The following is a 23621-nucleotide window of genomic DNA, read 5'->3' on the forward strand; positions in this document are numbered from 1 at the left end:
CTGTGAAGGACATTATCCTTAGGTGTGGCTAAAGTGAGTCATTTGACACATTTAAGCATAATTTTCGTGAGTCAGGTGTAAATTGACTCATTAGTAACAACCAATGAGTCTCTATTGACTCATTTGTATTTCACCAGTGTGTCAATCATGAGCTGACGCATTTGCAAAATGCTTCGACTGACTCACATGGTCGTAAAAAATGAGTCAAGATCGACATAAGAGCATTTTAGAAGAAAAAAGTGAGTCAACTTGAAAGTGAGGCTGTATGCATGCGCGCGCATGCTTTCGTTACGTCATCCAAAATGCGCATTCTCGAGCCATATTTGAATTCCCGATCGACGACGCGACGTCGCCATCTTATATCTTGGATTCAGAAGAGTTTTGACTGCAGCTAGTGAAAAATTGGTACGCATAATTATTCATATGGTTTTAAACGATGCTTTTTATGACTGGATTCGTACAAATGATGCATGCGTTCATTTTACGATATCCGCACTCGAGTTGATGAGGCTGTGTGTAACTTAACTATAGATTCTACTGTATCGCACGAAGCCGTGTCGAATGAAAACATGCATGATCTTGCATCATTGTTTTATACAACGAAACTCCTAGATCCTTGTTATTTGATGTAAAACGAATCAATTCAAGATTATTTCGTGACAGTATGGGTGACAAATAAATCTCAAGTTAAGGCTTAATTTAGTGCGTACAAAGTAGATTTTTCAGATTCGGGTAGCGGGACCACCGATTACATCGCTAAAAAGTGATATTTTAGGATATATTTTCCATTGCAAATGTGGACAGTGACTCTGGCATGGTATGGTATGTGTGTGATAGGCCTAGGGAGTAGGGGGGTCTATGTCATGATGCACCCACAACAAAAAGTGAGTCACCCTTATTCAAATTGATGAGTCACTGGTTTGTCCGTACAGTGAAACACTTGAAGGATCGTGTGAGTCACTATGACTCGATACAAATGAGTCTTATTTATCTAAGACTCATTTGTATCGAGTCATAGTGACTCACACGATCCTTCAAGTGTTTCGCTGTACGGACAAACCAGTGACTCATCAATTTGAGTAAGGGTGACTCACTTTTTGTTGTGGGTGTACCCACCTGAATATGGATTCACATATCACTAAAATATGCAAATCAGCCTATTTCATGATTTATAATTTGAGACGCATTCGAAAATACTTTGACCAGGACAGCATGAAAACTATCATGCATGCATGTGTTACTAGTTAACTAGATTACTGTAATAGTTTATTGTATAGATTGCCAGACTCACAAATTTCCAAGTTGCAGCGGGTCCAAAATACATGTGCACGACTAACTTTCAGCCTCCCAAAATTCTTTCGAATAACCCCACTTCTAAAGGAACTACACTGATTGCCTATTCGCCAGAGAATTACATTTAAAATATTAATGATAGTCTACAAAGCTCTAAATGGTCAAACTCCTAGTTACGTTACTGAATTGTTGCATATCAAGTCTCAAACTCATGGTCGTAACCTTCGTAGTACACAAGACACATTGATGTTGCAAATACCCCCATATAAAACAAAAGTAACCCTCGGGGACCGGTCATTTCTCTGTGCTGCCCCTAGATTATGGAAAAAATTACCACTAGAAATAAGGAAAGCCCCTTCACTAGATAATTTTAAATCAAAACTGAAAACTCACTTGTTCATATAGTATGTAAAGCACAGCATTTACGAGCTTTTGCAGCGCAGTAGAATATATCCACATAGTTATTGCGCTTTACAAATGAATATTATTATTATTATTATTATTATTATTATCCTACATGCCAGTCATTCAACCCAACGTAGCGATCTGCTCATCTTGCATTCTACTTTCTGTACAATGTCGCTTTACATGCTGCGCCAAATGAAAGCGCCAGTCGCTGACGCAATCATACGTTAGGAAATTATGCCTTGTGAGCAGTGGGCACAATTACCATAAGGGAAAGTGGTTAATACTATGTGTAAACAATGAATATATATGAACGAAATAAATTCAGACATTTAACGTTAAAGGTTTGAAATTTGTTTGGAACTGTATAAAATATTCTAAGAGATTTATTTTGCGCTGTGACTTGACGCCTCATGTGCAGCCGGCGTTAGACGAGGCGTCAAACCACTGCACCATGCGATTCCTTAAGAGTCTGCATGACTAGTGTACCGGCGTCACAAACGAATCACCAAATCAGAAACTTCACGCAAGACCAAGAGATGCAAGATGAAAGATACACTTTCACACTCGGCTCTATTTCAATGCTGCCTGGACTGTTTCTATTCCCCGCGCCCAAATCTGCTGAGAAAATAACACCTTCAACGCTAAAAAGGGGCATTTGTTAAAGGAAAAGGAGCAACTTATCACATATCAATAGGGGTATTTTTAGTAGTGAAAATGGGCATCTATAAAAAGGGGAAGGGGCTGTTATTCAAAAATAAAAGGGACACTTAATCGGAAGGAAAAAAACGTACTTATTTGAAAGGAAAAGGTGCATGTGTAAAAATAAAAGGGACGATTATTAGAAGGAGAATGAGCACTTCTTACCAAGGAGAAAGGGCACTTGACAAAGTAAAAGGGGTACATTTCAGATTTGAATAGGGGCAATTATCGGAGGTAAAGCGGCACTTTTAAGAGGTGGTAAAGGGCGCTTAGAATGTGGATTAGGCATCTATTGGAAAGAAAAAGGGGGATTTTTCCTGAAATTAAAAGGGGGCACTTTTCCTATGTAATAAGGGGCAATTTTCGGGTACTCGAAAAAGTGCCACGACTGCCCTCAAGATCTGATATTATCTGATAGGAAAACCACGATTACTCCACGATTAAGACCACGATTTCAAACGAGGCGCCAATCGTGATAGTGGGAAAATAGCATTAATAACAAGCCTTATTATGCTTTCTTAGCAGCCGGGCAAAATAACCACCACTAAGCCACCACTTACAACCCACTTACCCACTAACTATTATGTGCAACAGAATTACGTATTAAAGCAGACCCCCTCCCATTTTTTTTTCCGGGAATAGGTGAATTAGTTGGGTAAATTATTTAAACTTGGTAGAAAAAACCTTAATGTTAATTAATTTAACCGTTATAAATTTTTCACTATTATGAACTCACTGGTATTCTAATTTTGTTTTAAAAGTACTTTGTCCCATTTGCAGGCCCAAAATGAAAAGTTTAAATTCAATGGTATTCGAAATATAATATTCATTTATAACTTCCTTAAAAACAAAAGGGCTTGAATATGTCTTTAGGTGGGAAAATAACGACCATTAGTTGTCGAATCGACATTAATTGCAATCATTAAAGTAATAGTCTGATTTTCAGACCCTTGTACCGAATGGTCGTACGTTTTGTGCTGCGCGAAGATTTAATCAGTTTACTTTTGGCCATTGCAAGAATTGGGTTATTGATGTAGAGAAATGCTCATGTACCATTCACAGCTTATTTTATATATGTTATTAACAAAGAAAGAAAAAATAGAAGTCAGTCAGTCACTCAATAGTGTCTGACAGTGAAGTCTAGAAAGTATTAAGCAGGTTTAATACTAATAGCAGGTTTCCTTACGTGATTTGAATATAAGGACACTGTTAACAATTAAGTTTCACAGATAGGACATACGTGACATGTTTATGATTCCTGCAAAGTTCTACAGAATTTGATGTTGGCTGCAAATGTTGGCAGGCATTAGAATTGTCATAGATAAGAATAAGAGCAATACCCAGCACTTTGAAGGGATTTGCTGTCTGAAAACAGTCAACTATCCCTTTAATTCATATCTAGACCATGAGAGGGAGCTATACAACACAAAGAGTTTATTATTAACAATTTCAATAAACGTTAAACTCGATTTCAACCGCGACAACGCTCACTGAATATTGTAAAATCAATATCTTCAAATATGCTTATTTGAACCATATTCATGTCCCAATACCAAAACTTTGTATTACCTTTAAACACTTTTTAAATTCAGTAGCTTAAATAAGAAGAAAAAATGCTATATGGTAATGATGTGTAAGGCCGATATGGAAGTTTTCACGATTTTACTGCATTGTAGAGTCATAACATGAAGCTTAATGAATTAAACGTTAACATTGATCAATTACTATTTCTGTATAACTCAAAGATAAAGAGGTATTTGTTACTCTCAAATATTAATTTTGTTCCTTTATCAGATCATTTTCTTTCTTAATCTTACATACCTTTTTCTTAATTGATAACATGTACATCTTCAATGTCGCTCATATAGTTGGAATATTTTTTTTAACCTCAATTCATGGAATTATTTTGACAATGATTTATTCCTTAAAGGGGGCAGTTCCCACAAATAAAAAAAACAAAGAAAATGCAATAAATTTTCAATAATTCATTGAATCCCCCCGGTCCCCAACATAAAATAAATCTTCTTTGTGCCCTTTTCATGGGGCATTGATCCTCATTTATTCATTTATGACTCAAGGGCGTAGGTCCCCTAGTTGATAAGCATAGTAGCATACACATGCCTTAGCAGTCACGCAAAACAAACACTGGCAAATTATTATTCAATAAAATCTAAGAATGTATACTATTATCTAGATCTATAAGGAATATATCATTGTCAAAATAATTCCATAAATTGGGGTAAACAAAAGATATTCCAACTATATGAGCGACAGTGTATAATATATGGAATGTTATTGCCAACAAAGGTATTTTTAGAAAGCATGCTTCCGGCCAAATTAGTTGCTTGTTGCCAGAATTTTTAAGAGCTGATATTTGCGAATAGTCTTTCCCAAATTACACTCGAAAAGTGATTAGGAGCGGAGTCCAATCCGGGTAACGGGGCATGGGGGCAGTGCATCTTTTAATATTGTTTTGTACATGTACTACATACATGTTTAAAGTGTTTTACTTAGGTTGTTATCATTTATTCAAAATGGTTCATAATTTCGTATGTCAATCAATAAAGTGTTTACGGTAACATATATATTAAAAAAAAATATTACAGCCAGAAAAAGAGAAATGAAAAGTGAGAATGGGGAAGGGTGAGAAGGAAGGACACCTGAAGCAAATCCTGCCAAGCCCCTTCCCTTTGTCGTTAGTTTTGTATTTACACTGTTCGTTTTCAGTAAGACCTGTGACCCCCTCAATCATTCCATCCACCGGCCCCTTAAAGTGACTCGGTAACATTGTCTCAGATTCTGAAACAAAATTCTGGAATTAGCTCATGCTGCAATCATAATTATAAACCTTTAGGTCAGTCAGGAATCCCATGACTTTTACAAGCCGATCGCCTGTCTGATTATCAAGATATTTATGATTGGAAATCGACATTTCAAAATTCGTTTTCCTAACGGTATTCGTAACACTATAGTCTATTGGGGAAATGTGTATTGGAAAACCGGTCACTCAAAGACATTTTCTTTTTTTGGGCACTTCATGATCATTTTGAAGCGCATTTTTCTTTAGGGCTTCATTATTACACCATATCACAGACACTGATAACACGTCGGGCCATGCACTCAACAAAAAAATTGCTAAATTTAGCACTTAAAGATTCAATTTTAGCACTTTTTAGGAGCTCGCATAGTGACTGCACTCGAAGTGCTGAGTTAGCACTTGCACCCGGGCTACTTTGCTAGCACCCAAAGGAGCTGACTGTTGTGCTAAATTTAGCACTTAAAGATTCAATTTTAGCACTTTTTAGGAGCTCGCATAGTGACTGCACTCGAAGTGCTGAGTTAGCACTTGCACCCGGGCTACTTTGCTAGCACCCAAAGGAGCTGACTGTTGTGCACTTAAAGTGCCAAGTTTTGCTCTCTTTTGGGTGCTAGCAGAATAGCCCTTGTGCAAGTGCTAACTCATGCGTTGTTTGACATGCCCCATCTACATTTGGTATGTGGTCAAGGTGGATGTCCTTCGTCATTTACCACTTTCAACTCTTACAGGAAACATTTATTAAACCAACATCCACAAGAAGAACCTGAACCTGAAGTTGTACAGGGTATGGAGGGTCTAGTTGATGCTGATTTGGGTGTTGCTGTTGGTGAAGTGCATAATCCTGCAGCAGATGATGCATTTGATGATGATGATGATAGGATAGGCCTACTACAAGAACAAGATGGAGCAATGCATAATGACAGTACAAGACACTATGAATATGACAGACAATGAAAGCGGACAAAATATACAGTTCCTTAGGTAGACAAAGGAACATCCCTTCACTGCTATTATGTAAAAATGTGTAGAACAGGTGTCACATGCATATTCACCTGTTCTACACATTTTACATAATAGCAGTCAAGGGATGTTCCTTTGTCTACCTGAGGAACTGTATATTTTGTCCGCTTTCATTGTCTGTCATGTTCATAGTGAGACCAGCTGCATTTTTCATTGGTTCTCTTTTATCAAACACCAACATGACCCATGCTATGACAAACAGAGTGTTATCTGCTGCAACAGCTTTGAATACTGATGTTGTTGACAGTTTAAGGAGCAAAGTTATTCAGACCTTTGAGGCCTTGGGTATTGACCTGGAGAATGAAGAATGTAAGAATCTCTTAGCTGAATTTGATTCAAAAACAAATATTCACAAGGTAACAGCTATTATACTAACCGACCAATCAGATCAGGTTATGCAGTCAGCACTCGATGTTAAGTGCTGCATATTGTTATAGCACTCGTTTTCTGCACTCAAATATTCAGCACGTTTCGGTTTCCTTGTTAAAGTTAACCCGTCAAGTGCTGATTTTGGCACTTCAAGTGCAGAATCTCACTCAGCACCCAACATTTAGCACCTCAGTTTTTTGCGTGTGCTGTTAAATGAGCAAATTCCTGTTTACATAATTAATGTGAAGTTGCAATCAATCACACACAACAGTTTATTAATGTTTCCCGCGACCTCCTCTGAAATCTGCTCTGTACATAACATTTCATAAACTAAATTTTCTTATTTTTAAACGGAATTTTCTCAAACTTTCTCTGACCCGTTCCTCTCATTTTTCTGCTTCTATCAAAACCTGCTTAATATTAGGGTGGACTTCCCCTTTGAATTTAATCTCTTAAAGAAAGCTATGATTATGATTGATCCAACGATGCAATAATTTGACAGTTTTCCACGAAATTTGAACAAATACCTTGATGCGTGCATCCAGCCAAAAGGTGTCCAATATTATAATTATAATTCACTTATGATTCCTTTTGCATCGCTGCATGCATAATTATTTATTTGTCTACCTACCCTTCAACTGTCGTTCTGATCATATTGCTTAATAAATGAGCAATGGTGTAAATTGTGAAAAAAATATCGTGTGAAATTATAAAATATGAAATGACAACCTAATTAGTCAACAATATATGTTTTCGAGAAGGAAAATTAATATTTTATTGACTTTTATTCTCCAACTGTCATTTTGAAATATCACTTAATTCCAGCCTTGTGTTTTCTAGATCATATGTCAAACTTCATTTTGCATGTATGAACCTGCCCCCTCCCCAAATCTCAAATCTGATTGTTTTAAGATCCTATGAAAGGAGACGATATGACTTGTTTCATCATTAACTCATCAACCATCAATACTTCACTAGCTCTAGATTCAAAGCATCCGACTCTACAAAACATCTAAAATGGCTTCAATGGTACGTATAATTTTCGTCTAATAATCTATTCAGGCACAATTTAACCTTTTGATGACGTTTAGGTGTTATTCTCTTTTTTGGTAGAATACTACGAATACCACATACTAGCCTAATATTGCTTAGAACTAGTATGCATTAAAAAAAAAGGTAATATACGAAATAATCATTAAATCATCTCCTAGCAAACGGTATATGAGTTTATCTTTACTATTTGATAAACCGGTTGTAATTTTTGTTCCAGTATTTTGCAGTTTTCTTTTACATAATCGTCACTCTTTAATACATGTATGTGTACGTTTTAACTCTGACTCTAGAATGTTCGGGAGAAAGAAAAATATGTACAATTATATTTGGTGTCAATTTGAGGAAGCAAAAGGGATTCAATCAGATCATGGAACTTCCTAGACCTCCTCTGAAATTAGCAAGCAGGCTCACTCCCGGGATAATAAATATTCCATGACAAATAATGTATATTTACACATTATCAACTCCAAACAATAATTAATGTTATCATATATTTTATTTCCTTTCCAGGTAAAGGTCCTGTCCGTATGTCTGTGTCTCATTGTCTGTGTTGCACTGGAAGTCAAAGGTAACAGTTTAAATATATCAACATTTGTTTTATTTATTTATTTTGTTGTTGTTGGGGGGGGGGGGGGTGGGATCATACTGCATATACATAATTGGGGTGTGGGGGTTATTGGGGCTGCAGCTCCTGACAATATTTCCTGTATTCGGACCAACGTCACCATATTATTCCCACAGCAGATTGTTCCTTTCGTATTTTGTATTATATATATATATATACATATATATACATATATATGTTGATGACGAGATTAAATGTTCACGAAAAAAGTGTCACTCGCTTCACTAGACCCTGACAAAAACACAAAATTTACTAGAAACGTTTGGGCAAGAAGTTTCAGCAGAAGTAGTCACTGAGCAAAATATGAAGCAATACGTGTTAGCTCTAAAAGATCATCCTGTCTCAAAGAAACATATATTTTGCCATCGTAAATATTCTGCCAGTTTGCGATGCGTTTTAGTAAACCGTGAGAAAAAAAGGATTCAAAGAAAGCAAAATTTGAAAACAAATTTTAGAACCAGATTTCTTAAAGTGTCATTAATTCCTCCTAATTATAGCCCAAACCACTGATCGCACTTCGGAGTTTCAAGCCCTCTGCGATAGATACAGAACAGTGATGAACGACTGTGAAGAAAGACTTCTAGAGGTGGTGACTGCCGATGAGCTGGCTTTGGTGAATTTAGTCGAACAAAATAAGGTGTGTTTGGAAGAGGAAGGTGAAACGAAATTTACGGATGCTTGTGAGATCTTGGAAGAAGTCTGTATCCGAGTTGTGTCCTGCCCTGCTACAGGTGAGTCTTGTTCAGGGGCGGATCCACGTAGCGATTATTCCGGCCCGCCCCCCCTAGCCCCCCAAAACGATAAGAAAAATAGGATAATAACGTAAAGTTAACCTTTATAAAACAAAAAACAAAAGCGCCCCCCCCCCCCCCCCCCCCGCTTATTCGCCGGCCGGCTGAGTCGGCACTAAATTTTGTATTCAGATTTGGCTACCCCCCCCCCCCCCATATGAAAACGTTTGCTTCGGTTTGTCTCATAAAAGAAGTTGATCATAAACTGACTCCCACACGGTGTTGAGTGCTCAGGGGTTACGGGACCACCGCCTTCATCGGGCAGGTAGTTCCATTATGTGAATGGGTAAATTAACTATTACAAAATGAGGGGACAAATTACATTGTACAATAGGGACACAAATTGTTTTTATTGTGCAGAACATACTCTTTTATTTGACTTACTTATTGAATGATACTATAAAAACAAAATGCAATTTTGTAGTCTAACAATTGGAGTACAAAGAATAATAACAGCCATGAAATGCATAAACACCAAACACCTGGGAAGGAAGCATTCATAAATTTTGATACATATAGTTGATAAACGGCTCCGCATGAAACTATAAAAACCAAAATGTAATTTGCGTTCTGGCAATTGGAGTACAAAGAATGATAGCAGGTGAATGAAATGCTTCAACAACATAAACACCTGGGAAGAAAGCATCCATAAATTTGAATAATTTAGTTGATAAACGACTCCGAATGTGGACGTTTGGTGGAGCAGAAAGCAGTGGATTCTTAACAACACGAACCCATTCAACAGAATGTCGGAACGTAAATTAAATTTGGCGCGGTTGGAAAATGCATCTTTCTACCCTGCGACTTTAATAGTGCGATCCAGTAAATTAAAATAGTAAAATGGCTCTAACTTTAAAATTACCTATTACATAAAAACCAAAACTTCAGTGATATCAGACAAAATATATTATATATTACTAATAATTAAAAAAGATGCATAAACATTGTGAAAGTGTAGCATTTTACGATAAAAGACACCGATTTAGCGAAGATGACGTCATCAGAACCTGTTTATGTGCGCTTGCATCAGGGAATTCAAGGTCAAAAGGTCAATTCAGACGCTGATAAGTTTTTTGTCAAACCTTTTTGTTTCCTTTATTCCTACAAAATTATACAATCAATCAAAACAAGTTTAATACCAGAAGAAAGCTAACGATTAGTATTTTCATTAACCGCTTGCCCCAAAGTCGCTTGACCAAAGTGAAACGAGTGAGAGCTTGCGAGAGCGGCCAAAGTGTGATTGAAACTCGCTATTTGCTCTTCTCCAACGCAAAAAGAGACGACATTGTGCTGGATAAATACTTTTTTTCCGACAAAAGTACAGAAAATTTGCACATGGTTTTTTTATATTAAACTTTATGAAATGTTAGCCGAGTGACTTCCGGGCGCCCCAATGCTGGAAAGAGACGCACATTTTAGAAAACTTCACTTTTTAATGGAAAAATGCTTATTTGTTCTATGCACGCAAGTCAGATTGAGCGGATGATACAACGTTTCCATATGCCGCTTATTCACTGGTGGCTGAGTCGCAACTAATATTTTTTTCACGGATTGGCCCCCCCCCCCCCCCCATCCCCCTCTTCCCGCCGGCTGGATCCGCCACTGGTCTTGTTAAAGTCAGTTTCGAGTGAGTTTTGGTCATAATTTTATGTCAAACGCAACATGTCAGAGCGCATAGCGGGGGATGTAATTAGAGTAGCATCAAACTGAGAGAGAGAGAGAGAGAGAGAGGGGGGGGTGGGGCTGAGGGGGCTACACCTCCCAGATTTGTCAAATTACTACATATAGTACAGCCGTCACTTCATATTTGGGCAGCTAGATGGTGTTTCAGTATTTTGTATACGTCTCGTTTTCCTATGAAATGTATTGTTATTTTATTCATTGATAATTTTAGCAGCGTTGCCTTCAGTTAACAAACTGATATCACTGAGTGCCGTTACAAACTATATTTTAACGTCCGATTTAACATTTCTGTTGATGTATATTCTTTCGAGATATTTGACTTTCATGTCTAAATGAAGAATATGAAATACCAATTAAGTAAAGAAAACTGAAGAATTTGGCCTTGCAAAATCCTTATCGTCAACAAATTAATCCTGTCATGTCAAAATATTCTTTATAATATGTTTTTTTGGTTTTGCATCTCTTGCAGCTCGTTATAGACGTTCTTCCTCTGTCTCTGCTGAATCAACATCCGTTGAGTCTAGTGAAACAGACTAAGAAGTTCATCGTCATCACATGACACAGGTCAAAGGTCATTACTTGGAATATCGTCTTGAGAAGAGACTAGAGATCATTATTCTATCGTCTGTTAGATCTCATATTTTTACCAATACTGTAATTAATTTCATCGAATTGAATGCAAACAAAAAACATGTATTTTATATATAAACTATTTTGCTAAAGCCCTCTATATGATATTGAAGTGAGTTTGAATCGATTACAGGGTGAACAAAATCACTTTATTCCAATGTTTTTGCCTTTATAAAAGGAACCATTAATACTAAGTGTTTAATGACACATTTCGTAATTTTATAATGAAGTTTACATAATATATTTAATCTAATTTATTTATTGTTCATTTCTTATTTATTTTCCATAGATACAAATCATAATCTATTTATTTTTAAACCAAATTCTCGAGAGACATATTTGAATGTTTATTGCTTTGTTTAATACATCGTGTTAATTATTTAAAAAAAAATATCTCATGAAATAATAATTCATTACTACAGTTAAATTTGCAATATCATTATTCTTGCATTATATATAATGCTTCGGTGTTATAAAATTGTACCAGCACAACTTTTGTGTACATTCATTTATTTCTTTACCCAGTCTTCTGAGCTGGCTTTTTATTTAGATACTAATATTATTCTTTCCCGATTTTTCTCATCCCTTTTTTTTTTTTTTTTTTTACTTGGCATAAACAACAAATGCATTGTATTCTAGATACTTACACTGATATAACTTATTTGAAATAAAAATCCTAACCAGAGAGAAAAAATAATGTCAAGATTGATTTGTGTTCCGCTCATCTCGAATGTGGTCGTGCTGGGATGTCGGAAAGTGTGTTTAAAGAGTTGAAGTATAGCATGCAATGGAAACAGATTATTTAATGAGAAAAGAATACGAAGAAAATGGACACGTAAATGCTACCAATTGGAAAGTGAAGTTATTCATCGAAGTGGAGAGAGATAGAGAGATAGAGAGAGAAAGAGAAAGAGAGAGAGAGAGAGAGAGGGGGGAGATAGAGAGAGAGAGAGAGAGATAGAGAGAGAGAGAGAGAGAGAGAGAAAGAGAGAGAGAAAGAGAGAGAGAGAGAGGGAGAGAGATAGAGAGAGAGGGAGAGAGAGAGAGAGAGAGAGATAGAGAGAGAGAAGGAGAAGGAGAGAGAGAGGGAGAGAGAGAGAGAGAGATAGAGAGAGAGGGTGAGAGAGAGATAGAGAGAGAGAGAGGGAGAGAGAGAGAGAGAGATAGAGAGAGAGGGAGAGAGAGAGAGAGAGAGAGAGAGAGGGAGAGAGAGAGACAGGGGGGAGGGAGAACGACATGTGAATTGGAATGCACGTTCATGAATTTGAATAAACAAAATTTGAGAAATTAGCCGCAAAAACCTATTTTTGGAGTGCATTGTAAATAGAAATGATGCATTTGCATAAAACTTTGCTTAATTGACTTTAAACATAATTGTAGTTAGGTTCCACAACAATCTTTTTCATTAGATCTTTGTAGTCGCAACATGTTGGTAAATGCTGTGAGCAGGTGGGGAGGTAAAAAAAACAACCATATATTGATATGATATTTTATGTTGATTACTTATCTAAGATTTTTATTTATAGAATTTGTGATTTTCCCATGGCACCTTTGCAATAAATTGAACATAACGCCAAGTTCCTTGTTTTGCTTTCGATTTATGTGAGACCTGGATGTTGAACCCATGTTGGGGTGTATGGAGGAAGACAGTGGGGGGGGGGGGGGTGAGGGTAAGGTGGGTGTAGGCGAGTGTGGGTAGGGGGAGTAGGCCTAACCCTTGTTGGTTAGTTTAGGATGGATGAGGGTGTAGTGAGTGGGAGTGGAGTGGAAGTAGGAGTGTGGGATTAAAGGGTGAGGTAAGTGGATGTGTGCATGGGGATGGGAGGAGAAGAGAGATGTGGGTAGTTTCGGATGGGGGTAGGGTGGGGGTGGGTGGTAGACAAGTACGCTGGTAAGAGCAGGTGAATGTGGTTTAAGTTTGGATAAGTGAGGGTGGGGGAGGTGGGGACAGGTGGGTTGATTAAGACGGCGCGTGTGGGTATGACGTGTACGGGTATGGAAAAGGGATGTTATATAGGTATTCGTGAATGTGGCCAAATAACCATGGTGTGAGTAAGTTATGTGAAGTGTGGGCGGGGGAGGGGGCAGGTGAATGTTGATGGGTGAGAATCAATGTATTGTGGGCGATGTTGTGAGCTAGGGAAATGGATTGGTGTCAGTGTGCTTTGAGTGTATATGAAGAAAAATGAAATTCTGAAAAAAAACTCCTCTTCTCGGGTCTGCTCCCCCTCTCTATCTCTCTCTCTTTCTCTCTTTCTGTCTTCACCTCATTCATCCCCTCAAATTAGACTTAGATGGTTGCAAGTTAAAGAAATAGATGGGGGAAAGAGACCCCTAGACCACCAGCAATGCATTTTGATTTATTCATGAGGCGGCGTCCATCCATCTCTAAAATGTTTAAATGTCCCCAAACAATGTGTGGATTCGAGCGACGCCACTGCCATGGTAATCAAGGGCACATGCAATTTTGTTAATTAACCATTATTTCATTTTGATAAAATACCAACAGTTGTTTTATCTGCAAAGGGGCGCAATATCAGTAAGGAGACTAATGTTATGACGCTACAATGGCAGTTAAGTGTTAACAACTACCATATCGGCCTTACATATCATTACCATATAGTTTTTTTCTACCAATTTCAAAATTCATTGTTTTCCTTCATCAGATCATTTTCTTTCTAAATCTTACATATCTTTTTCTTAATTGATAACATGTACACCTGGTACATACTATATATTATATGAAATGTTAATTGCCAACAAAGGTAATTTTAGAAAGCATGCATCCGGCCAAGTTAGTTGCTCGTTGCCAGAATATTTAAGAGCTGACATTTGCGAATAGTCTTTCCCAAATCACACTCAAAAGGTGATTAGGGGCGAGGTTTAATCCGGGTAACGGGGCATGGGGCAGTTCATCAATGTTTAATATTTTATTATACTACATAGATATTTGAAAATGTTTTGTTTAAATTTTTTTATCTTTTATTTAAAACGGTTCATGAATTCTTCTTTATTTATTTCAATCAATAAAGCGTTTACGGTGGTAAATATATTTAACAAATAAACGTACAAAGCAATAAAAGGAAAAAAAGGGAATTTGAGAATGGGAAAAAGCAAGAAGGGAGGGCACCAGGGCCCTGTATTACAAAGAGTTGATATCAATCGCAACTATGTACATAATAGATAGGCGATTACAAACTTGCGATTGATTGGAGGACTTGAGATTGATTTGGATCAATTGCAACTCTTTGTAAGACGGGGCCCAGAACCACATCCAGCCGAGCACCTTCCCGTAATCGTTAGTCTTGTATTTACACTGTTCGTTTTCAATAAGGTCTGTGCCCCCCTCACCCATCATTCCGTCCACTGCCCCATTAATGGGTAGAAACAAGCTACGCCAATGGTCACTCTTTGTATATTAAAAGAGAAAGCCGCCCTGATACTAATTTGAAAATGAGAGGAATATGTCAGTGAAAGCTTGGGCAAATGTCATGTATCCCGCGAGCTCCTCTCATATTTGCTCTGTACAATAAACATTTCATAACATTTCTTATTTTTAAACGGAATTTGCTAAAACTTTCTCTGTCCCATTTCTCTCTCATTTTTCTGCTTCTATCAAAACCTTCCTACACTCTAAGAAAAAAGGGTGCAAAAAAGGGTGCAAAATAAGAGTTTGCACCCTTTACATAAAAATGAACCCTATTGAAGGAAAAGGGGTTCAAAAAAGGGTGCAACATAAGAATTTGCACCCTTCCACAAAAATGAACCCTATCGACCAAAAAGGGTGCAAAATAAAAGTTTGCATATTGCATGCATATTCATGATTACTTTCCACGTTTTCACATAAAAATACATTCATCATGATTTGTTAAGCAAATTATGACAATGCACATCAATTTTGTGATTTGTATTTTCCTTTGGCAATCATTGACCAATAGATAATTTTGTCTGATCATGTAACAATTACATTCACGTTTTAGCAATAGATATATTGATTATATGATTACTAACCATGAAACATCTTGCATGTTTAATATGTATTTGTGTACGAGCAAATTTTACCAGTATTCCTCGATGATGGGTGCAAGATTGTACCGTTTAAAAGGTGCAGGATTGAACCCCTAAAGTTGCTGCTATTGCATCGGTTTGCACCCCTAAGGGTGCAGGATTGAACCCATAAAGGTGATGCTAGTGTTGCATCAGTTTGCACCCCTAAAGGTGCAGGAATGAACCATAAAGGGTACTATTTCCCCTAAAAGGTTCAATCTGGCACCCTTTTAAAGGGTGCAGTATCGCACCTTTAAAAATGGTGCAGGATTTAACCCCTAAAGGTGCTGCTATTGTTGCATCGGTTTGCACCCCTAAAGGTGCATACTTGCACCATTTTTTCTTAGTGTGTAATATCAGGTTAGACTTCCCTTTTGAATTTAACCTCTTAAAGCCCATCTGTACTAGTTTACAGGAAGGATCAAACCGCCCTGCAAGGTCACTGGACAGGTGGTTATCTCATCCACTCAGCTCTCAATTAACATAGAAAAAGAGGATCATGGGGGACCAATGGTCACCGATAAGCCATTGTTTGCTATATAGAGGGCGCATGTATCTATAAGTAGTGCAGTGGGGCGTTAAAGGTAGCTATTATGTATTATCGATCCAACAATGCAATAATATGACAGTTTTCCACGAAATTTGAACAAACACCTTGTGATGTTGGCTTTCAGCCAAAAGGTTTCCAAAATTATAATTATAATTCACTTTTGATTCCGTTTGCATCGCTACATGCCCTATTATTAATTTGTCTACCTACCCTTCAACTGTCGTTCTGATCCCATTGCTTAATGAATAAGCAGTGGTGTAAATTGTGAAATAATTACATGTGAAATTATAAAATATGAAATGACAGCTTAATTAGTCAACAATATATGTTTTCGAGAAGGAAAATTAACATTTTATTGACTTTTATTCTCCAACTGTCATTTTGAAATATCACTTAATTCCAGCCTTGTGTTTTCTAGATCATATGTCAAACTTCATTTTGCATGTATGAACCTGCCCCCTCCCCAAATCTCAAATCTGATTGTTTTAAGATCCTATAAAAGGAGACGATATGACTTGTTTCATCATTAACTCATCAACCATCAATACTTCACTAGCTCTAGATTCAAAGCATCCGACTCTACAAAACATCTAAAATGGCTTCAATGGTACGTATAATTTTCGTCTAATAATCTATTCAGGCACAATTTAACCTTTTGATGACGTTTAGGTGTTATTCTCTTTTTTGGTAGAATACTACGAATAACACATACTAGCCTAATATTGCTTAGAACTAGTAAGTATTTTTAAAAAAAAGGTAATATACGAAAATAATCATTAAATCATCTCCTAGCAAACGGTATATGAGTTTATCTTTACTATTTGATAAACCGGTTGTAATTTTTGTTCCAATATTTTGCAGTTTTCTTTTACATAATCGTCACTCTTTAATACATGTATGTGTACGTTTTAACACTGACTCTAGAATGTTCGGGAGAAAGAAAAATATGTACAATTATATTTGGTGTCAATTTGAGGAAGCAAAAGGGATTCAATCAGATCATGGAACTTCCTAGACCTCCACTGAAATTAGCAAGCAGGCTCACTCCCGGGATAATAAATATTCCATGACAAATAATGTATGTTTACACATTATCAACTCCAAACAATAATTAATTTATCATATATTTGATTTCCTTTCCAGGTAAAGGTCCTGTCCGTATGTCTGTGTCTCATTGTCTGTGTTGCACTGGAAGTCAAAGGTAACAATTTAAATATATCAACATTTGTTTCATTTATTTATTTATTTTTTGTTGGGGGGGGGGGGTGGGATCATACTGCATATGCATAATTGGGGTGTGGGGGTTATTGGGGCTGCAGCTCCTGACAATATTTCCAGTATTCGGACCAACGTCACCATATTATTCCGACAGCAGAGTTTTCCTTTCGTATTTTGTATTATATATATATATATATGTTGATGACGAGATTAAATGTTCACGTAAAAAAGTGTCACTCGCTTCACTCGACCCTGACAAAAACACAACATTTACTAGAAACGTTTGGGCAAGAAGTTACAACAGAAGTAGTCACTGAGCAAAATATGAAGCAATACGTGTTAGCTCTAAAAGACCTTCCTGTCTCAAAGAAAAATATATTTTGCCTTCGTAAATATTCTGCCAGTTTGCGATGCGTTTTAGTCAACCGTATGAAAAAAGGATTCAAAGAAAGTAAATTTGAAAACAAATTTTAGAACCAGATTTCTTAAAGTGTCATTAATTCCTCCTATTTATAGCCCAAACCACTGATCGCACTTCGGAGTTTCAAGCCCTCTGTGATAGATACAGAACGGTGATGAACGACTGTGAAGAAAGACTTCTAGAGGTGGTGACTGCCGATGAGCTGGCTTTGGTGAATTTAGTCGAACAAAATAAGGTGTGTTTGGAAGAGGAAGGTGAAACGAAATTTACGGATGCTTGTGAGATCTTGGAAGAAGTCTGTATCCGAGTTGTGTCCTGCCCTGCTACAGGTGAGTCTTGTTTAGGGGCGGATCCACGTAGCGATTATTCCGGCCCGCCCCCCCCCCCTAGCCCCCCAAAACGATAAAAAAAATAGGATAATAACGTAAAGTTAACCTTTATAAAACAAAAAACAAAAGCGCCCCCCCCCCCGCTTATTCGCCGGCCGGCTGAGTCGGCACTAAATTTTGTATTAAGATTTGGCTACCCCCTCCCTCCTTGACGCCGTCTGGATCCTCTGCAGGCGCGGATCCACGGGGGGGGGGGGGGGGGGGGGGCTAACGGGTCAACAGAAAAAAAATTAAAAAAAATTCTCACGAATTAGGTGAGAAAAAAAAAACCCAAAATAGTGGTCTCACCCCCCCCCCCCCAGCTTATTCACCGGCTGACTGAGTCGGCGCAAAAATATTTCCTGAAAAATTGGACCAAAAAAAGTGCCTCCTACCCCCCCCCCCCCCCCCCCCGCTCATCACTGGTGGCTGAGTCGCAACTAATATTTTTTTCACGGATTGGGCCCCCCCCCCCCCCCCACCCCTCTTCCCGCCGGCTGGATCCGCCACTGGTCTTGTTAAAGTCAGTTTCGAGTAAGTTTTGGTCATAATTTTATGTCAAACGCAACATGTCAGAGCGCATAGCGGGGGATGTAATTAGAGTAACATCAAACTGAGAGAGAGAGAGAGAGAGAGAGAGAGAGAGAGAAAGGGTAGGGGGCTGAGGGGGCTGAGGGGGCTGAGGGGGCTACACCTCCCAGATTACCAAATATAGTACAGCCGTCACTTCATATTTGGGCAGCTAGATGGTGTTTCAGAATTTTGTATACGTCTCATTTTCCTATTAAATGCATTGTTATCATATTCATTGATAGTTTCATTCAAGCAGGGTTGATTTTCAGTTAAAACAAACTGATATCACTGAGCGCCGTTACAAACTAATAAAGTGCGTAATATTTTAACTTCCGATTTAACATTTCTGCTGATGTATATTCTTTTGAGATATTTGACTTTCATGTCTAAATGAAGAATATGAAATACCAATCAAATAAAGAAAACTGCGTCAACAAATTAATGCTATCATGTCAAAATATTCTTTATAATATGGTGTTCTGGTTTTGCATCTCTTGTAGCTCGTTATAGACGTTCCTCCTCTGTTTCTGCTGAATCAACATCCGTTGAGTCTAGTGAAACAGACTAAGAAGTTCATCGTCATCACATGACACAGGTCGAAGGTCATTACTTGGAATATCGTCATGAGAAGAGACTAGAGATCATTATTCTATCGTCTGTTAGATCTCATATTTTTACCAATACTGTAATTAATTTCATCGAATTGAATGCAAACGAAATACATGTATTTTATATAAAAACTATTTTGCTAAAGTCCTCTATATGACATTGAAGTGATTTTTAATTGATTACAGAGTGAACAAAATCACTTTATTCCAATTTTTTTGCCTCTATAAAGGAACCATTAATACTAAGTAATTTTATGATGAAGTTTACATAATATATTTAATCTAATTTATTTATTGTTCATTTCTTATTCATTTTCCATAGATACTAATCATAATCTATTTATTTTTAAACCAAATTCTCGAGAGACATATTTGAATGTTTATTGCTTTGTTTAATACATCGTGTTAATTATTTGAAAAAAATATCTCATGAAATAATAATTCATTACTACAGTTAAATTTGCAATATCATTATTCTTGCATTATATATAATGCTTCGGTGTTATAAAATTGTACTAGAACAACTTTTGTGTACATTCATTTATTTCCTTACCCAGTCTAATGAGCTGGCTTTTTATTTAGATACTAATATTCTTCTTTCCCGATTTTGTTCAATCTGTTTTTACTTGGCAGTAACAACAAATGCAATGTACTCTAAATACTTTCACTAATATAACTTATTTGAAATAAAAATCCTAACCAGAGAGAAAAAAATGTCAAGAATGATTTGTGTTTTGCTCATCTCGAATGTGGTCGTGCTGTGATGTCGGAAAGTGTGTTTAAAGAGTTGAAGTATAGCATGCAATGGAAACAGATTATTTAATGAGAAAATAATACGAATAAAATGGAAACGCAAATGCTACCAGGTGGAAAGTACAGTTAATAATCGAAAGAGGAGAGAGATAGAGAGAGAGAGAGAGATAGAGAGAGAGAGAGAGAGAGAGAGAGAACGAAAGAATAAGAATAGAAAAAGGAGAGACAGAGAGAAAGAGAGAGAGAGAAATAGAGAGAGGTAGAAAGAGAAAGAGAGACAGAAACAGAGAGACAGACAGACGGAGACAGAGAAGAGGGAGAGGCGGAGCGAGGGGGGATTTTGAGGGGGGATGTTGAGGGGGTGAGGAGTGAAAACACGATATGAAGAGTACATGAAGCAAACAGAGCCAGCTATATAGTGTAACATGACACAATTAGATTTCAATTCAATTCTAAGATAAAAGTACCGACAATTATGTTATGAACGCATCGATAGTGGCATCGAAAGTGGCATATCTTCACTGTAGCTAAATACAGTTGTTAGCATTAATATTAAATCAGCATTTAAACAAAATCACATGATGCTTTGCCCATCTACACTCTGTTGCGGCCATCACAATTTTACTCACATCGAGATGATATGCCTACTGCACACGAGGCGTGCTTATACTGACTTAGTGCTGCGTCAAGGACGTTGACGCACCATGTACGAATTATATCATCCATGGTGCGCTGTGTCAATGATTGATTTCATATCAAGAGGAATGCAAAAAATGAAGAGTGTGAACATCGCTTTCCATTTCAAGCAATTTCACTAATTGACGTGACCGGTTTGATTAACGCAGGTATCAACGCAAGTACAATGGGCATTACGATGAACAACGTAACTGGCGCTAAAAGTGCATTGTTACGTAAATATTGGTTTGAGAAGAAGAAAAAACATCCATAATCCTCGAATAAACCACTGTTCTTTCCTTCACCTTAACAACAGCTGTCTAATACGAGGGCAAATCTTATGACGTCATTGTTTTTCAGCAAAGACAGCAATATACTGTAATAAAACAATGTAATATCATTGCCCATTTTAGTCTTGATACTCTGCCAGCTTCATTCAAAATATATGATATAAAGATCAAGACTTGCCAGGTTAACCAGCATGTTGTCTTGGAAATGCGGAGGGAACAAGTAAGTTTGGGGCCTAATAAAAGTTCGTGTCGTTCAGAATTGACCCTTAATCCCCGCTGCACTACGTACAGCTACTTGCGCCCTCTATATAGCAAACAATGCCTAATCGGTGACCGTTGTTCCCCCATGTCCCATTTTTCTTATGTTAATTGAGAGCTGATTTGATGAGATAACCACCTGTCAGTGACCATGCAGGGAGGTCTAATCCCTCCTGGCAAAACTAGTGCAGATAGGCTTTAAACTAAACCAACCTTTAACAAACGCAAACGTTGCATGATATGACGATATTAAAAGACATTACAACTAGCCAATGACGGCGTAAGTGGGCAAACGGGGGGGGGGGCATCTTGTTCGATACCTCCCCCCTCCCAATTAACAAGAAGGGTAAGATACTTTAGAAATTGATGATTCCTTTTGTGTATAGATATTGTTTTAGAACTACGCTGAAACGAACGAGCAAACAAGCGAACAAACAAAAGACAAACAGACGAATAAATAAACCCCTTCAGGCCACTTTGACATAATCGAATAATCATAATATATGCCCCCCCCCCCACCCCTAACCCCAACTTTTATTTGTACCTCAAAATACTTCGACAAGTTTGGAGGCACATCGGTGTCTGAATCTTTGCACCAGGGGTGTGGGTTGTCACTGCTCTCATAATCGTCACTACCATGATCTTCACATTATTGTCACTATCAGCATCATCATCTTCATGATCAATCGTCATCATCATCACCACAACTATCATCATTATTACCACCATCTCGATTATCACCATCATCCTCATCATCATCATCATCATCATCATCATCATCATCATCATCATCATCGGTGTCGTCTTCATCACCAGCATCATCATCGTCATCATCATCATCATCATCATTACTATCATCACCACATTATCATCATCTGCATGATCATGTTAACCCTTATCACCATCATCATTATCGTCAAATCATCATCATCAATGAAACAAATACATGTACCATCTTTTCCACCATTATCGTCATCATCCTCATAATCTTCATCACCACCATCATTAGCGGAATCCCCACCACAAACACCGCCGTCAGCAACAGCAGCATCAACAACACCACCATCAATATCATCATCATTATACTCTAACAAAATATAATTTTTAAGAAGAAATCTATGCAATTGCTAAAAATAAATACATTTATTTAAAAATCTGATACATTATTTCTTTTACACATTGATATTGTTCCAATAAGGAGGACACGAAAATATATGCAATATACGGTAAAAGACGGAGTAGGAAAAGAAGAAGAAGAAGAAGAAGAAGAAGAAGAAGAAGAAGAAGAAGAAGAAGAAGAAGAAGAAGAAGAAGAGGAAGAAGAAGAAGAAAAAGAAGATGAAGAAGAAGAAGAAGAAGAAGAAGAAGAAGAAGAAGAAGAAGAAGAAGAAGAAAGAAGAAGAAAAAAGAAGATGAAGAAGAAGAAGAAGAAGAAGAAGAAGAAGAAGAAGAAGAAAAAGAAGATGAAGAAGAAGAAGTAGAAGAAGAAGAATAGGAAGAAGAAGAAGAAAAAGATGAAGAAGAAGAAGAAGAAGAAGAAGAAGAAGAAGAAAGTAGAAGAAGAAGAAGAAGAAGAAGAAGGAAAAAAAGAAGGAGGAGGAGGAGGATAAGAAGAAGAAGAAGAAGAAGAAGAAGAAGTAGTAGAAGAAGAAGAAGAAGAAGAAGAAGAAGAAGAAGAAGAAGAAGAAAAAGAAGATGAAGAAGAAGAAGAAGAAGAAGAAGAAGAAGAAGAAGAAGAAGAAAAAGAAGATGAAGAAGAAGAAGAAGAAGAAGAAGAAGAAGAAGAAGAAGAAGAAGTAGAAGAAGAAGAAGAAGAAGGAAAAAAAGAAGGAGGAGGAGGAGGAGGAGAAGAAGAAGAAGAAGAAGAAGAAGAAGAAGAAGAAGAAGAAGAAGAAGAAGAGGAGGAAAAAGAAGAAGTCAAAGAAGAACAAAAAATGAAAGAGCTCAGCGTTCTCGTTGACCTATAAAGACCGAGGAAATAGCACCAAAAATTTATAAGATTTAGGATGTTCTGTTTAATTTAATCGAGCTCAAGACTGCAGTCTTCAACACTTGATTTTCGAAAGTGAGATTTACAGGATTGGAATATTTATCCGGGCAAGATGTTTCCAGAGGTTCTGTGCTTGTTGATTGACTTCAATTATTCTTTTATTTCACAAATTTCTTCGAGCTTCTTTTCACCGGTATTTTCTTCTCCATAAGTGGTTCTGGAAGAACAAAAATATTTGAACAAAATTATATTGATGGTAAATAAATCAAGGAGAGGGGGAAACAATTAGAAACATCATCATCAACGACAAAAAAGCGTTTTCGTAGCTCAACGACCTTCAATGAAAATGAAAATCATCACGCTCACGATATTCAGACCTGTAATCATTGAGGTCATTATCGTCACTAGCACCGTTGTCATCAATATTGTCGCTGTCGTTTCGTCGTTTCGTCAGTCGTCATCATCATGATCACCACCTACA

At 37.3% G+C, this 23621-nt stretch overlaps 2 protein-coding genes across 2 annotated transcripts; both read left to right on the top strand.

The window, feature by feature from the left end:
• The first annotated feature begins 7571 nt into the window (after nt 1-7571).
• Nucleotides 7572-11658, top strand: LOC115926552. The gene is made up of 4 exons (XM_030991341.1): nt 7572-7636; nt 8171-8228; nt 8783-9016; nt 11229-11658. Exons 1-4 carry the CDS (start codon nt 7625-7627, stop codon nt 11294-11296), a joined length of 372 nt encoding a protein of 123 aa, XP_030847201.1. The 5' UTR covers nt 7572-7624; the 3' UTR covers nt 11297-11658.
• A 4870-nt stretch (nt 11659-16528) lies between these two features.
• LOC105443314 lies at nt 16529-19162 on the top strand. The gene is made up of 4 exons (XM_030991343.1): nt 16529-16593; nt 17130-17187; nt 17721-17954; nt 19067-19162. The coding sequence occupies exons 1-4, from the start codon at nt 16582-16584 to the stop codon at nt 19132-19134; spliced, it is 372 nt and encodes a 123-aa protein (XP_030847203.1). The 5' UTR covers nt 16529-16581; the 3' UTR covers nt 19135-19162.
• Nucleotides 19163-23621: the final 4459 nt, after the last annotated feature.

This window comes from Strongylocentrotus purpuratus, unplaced genomic scaffold, assembly GCF_000002235.5.
Source record: "Strongylocentrotus purpuratus isolate Spur 01 unplaced genomic scaffold, Spur_5.0 spur5_scaffold_2, whole genome shotgun sequence".
NCBI classification, from domain to species: Eukaryota; Metazoa; Echinodermata; class Echinoidea; order Camarodonta; family Strongylocentrotidae; genus Strongylocentrotus; species Strongylocentrotus purpuratus.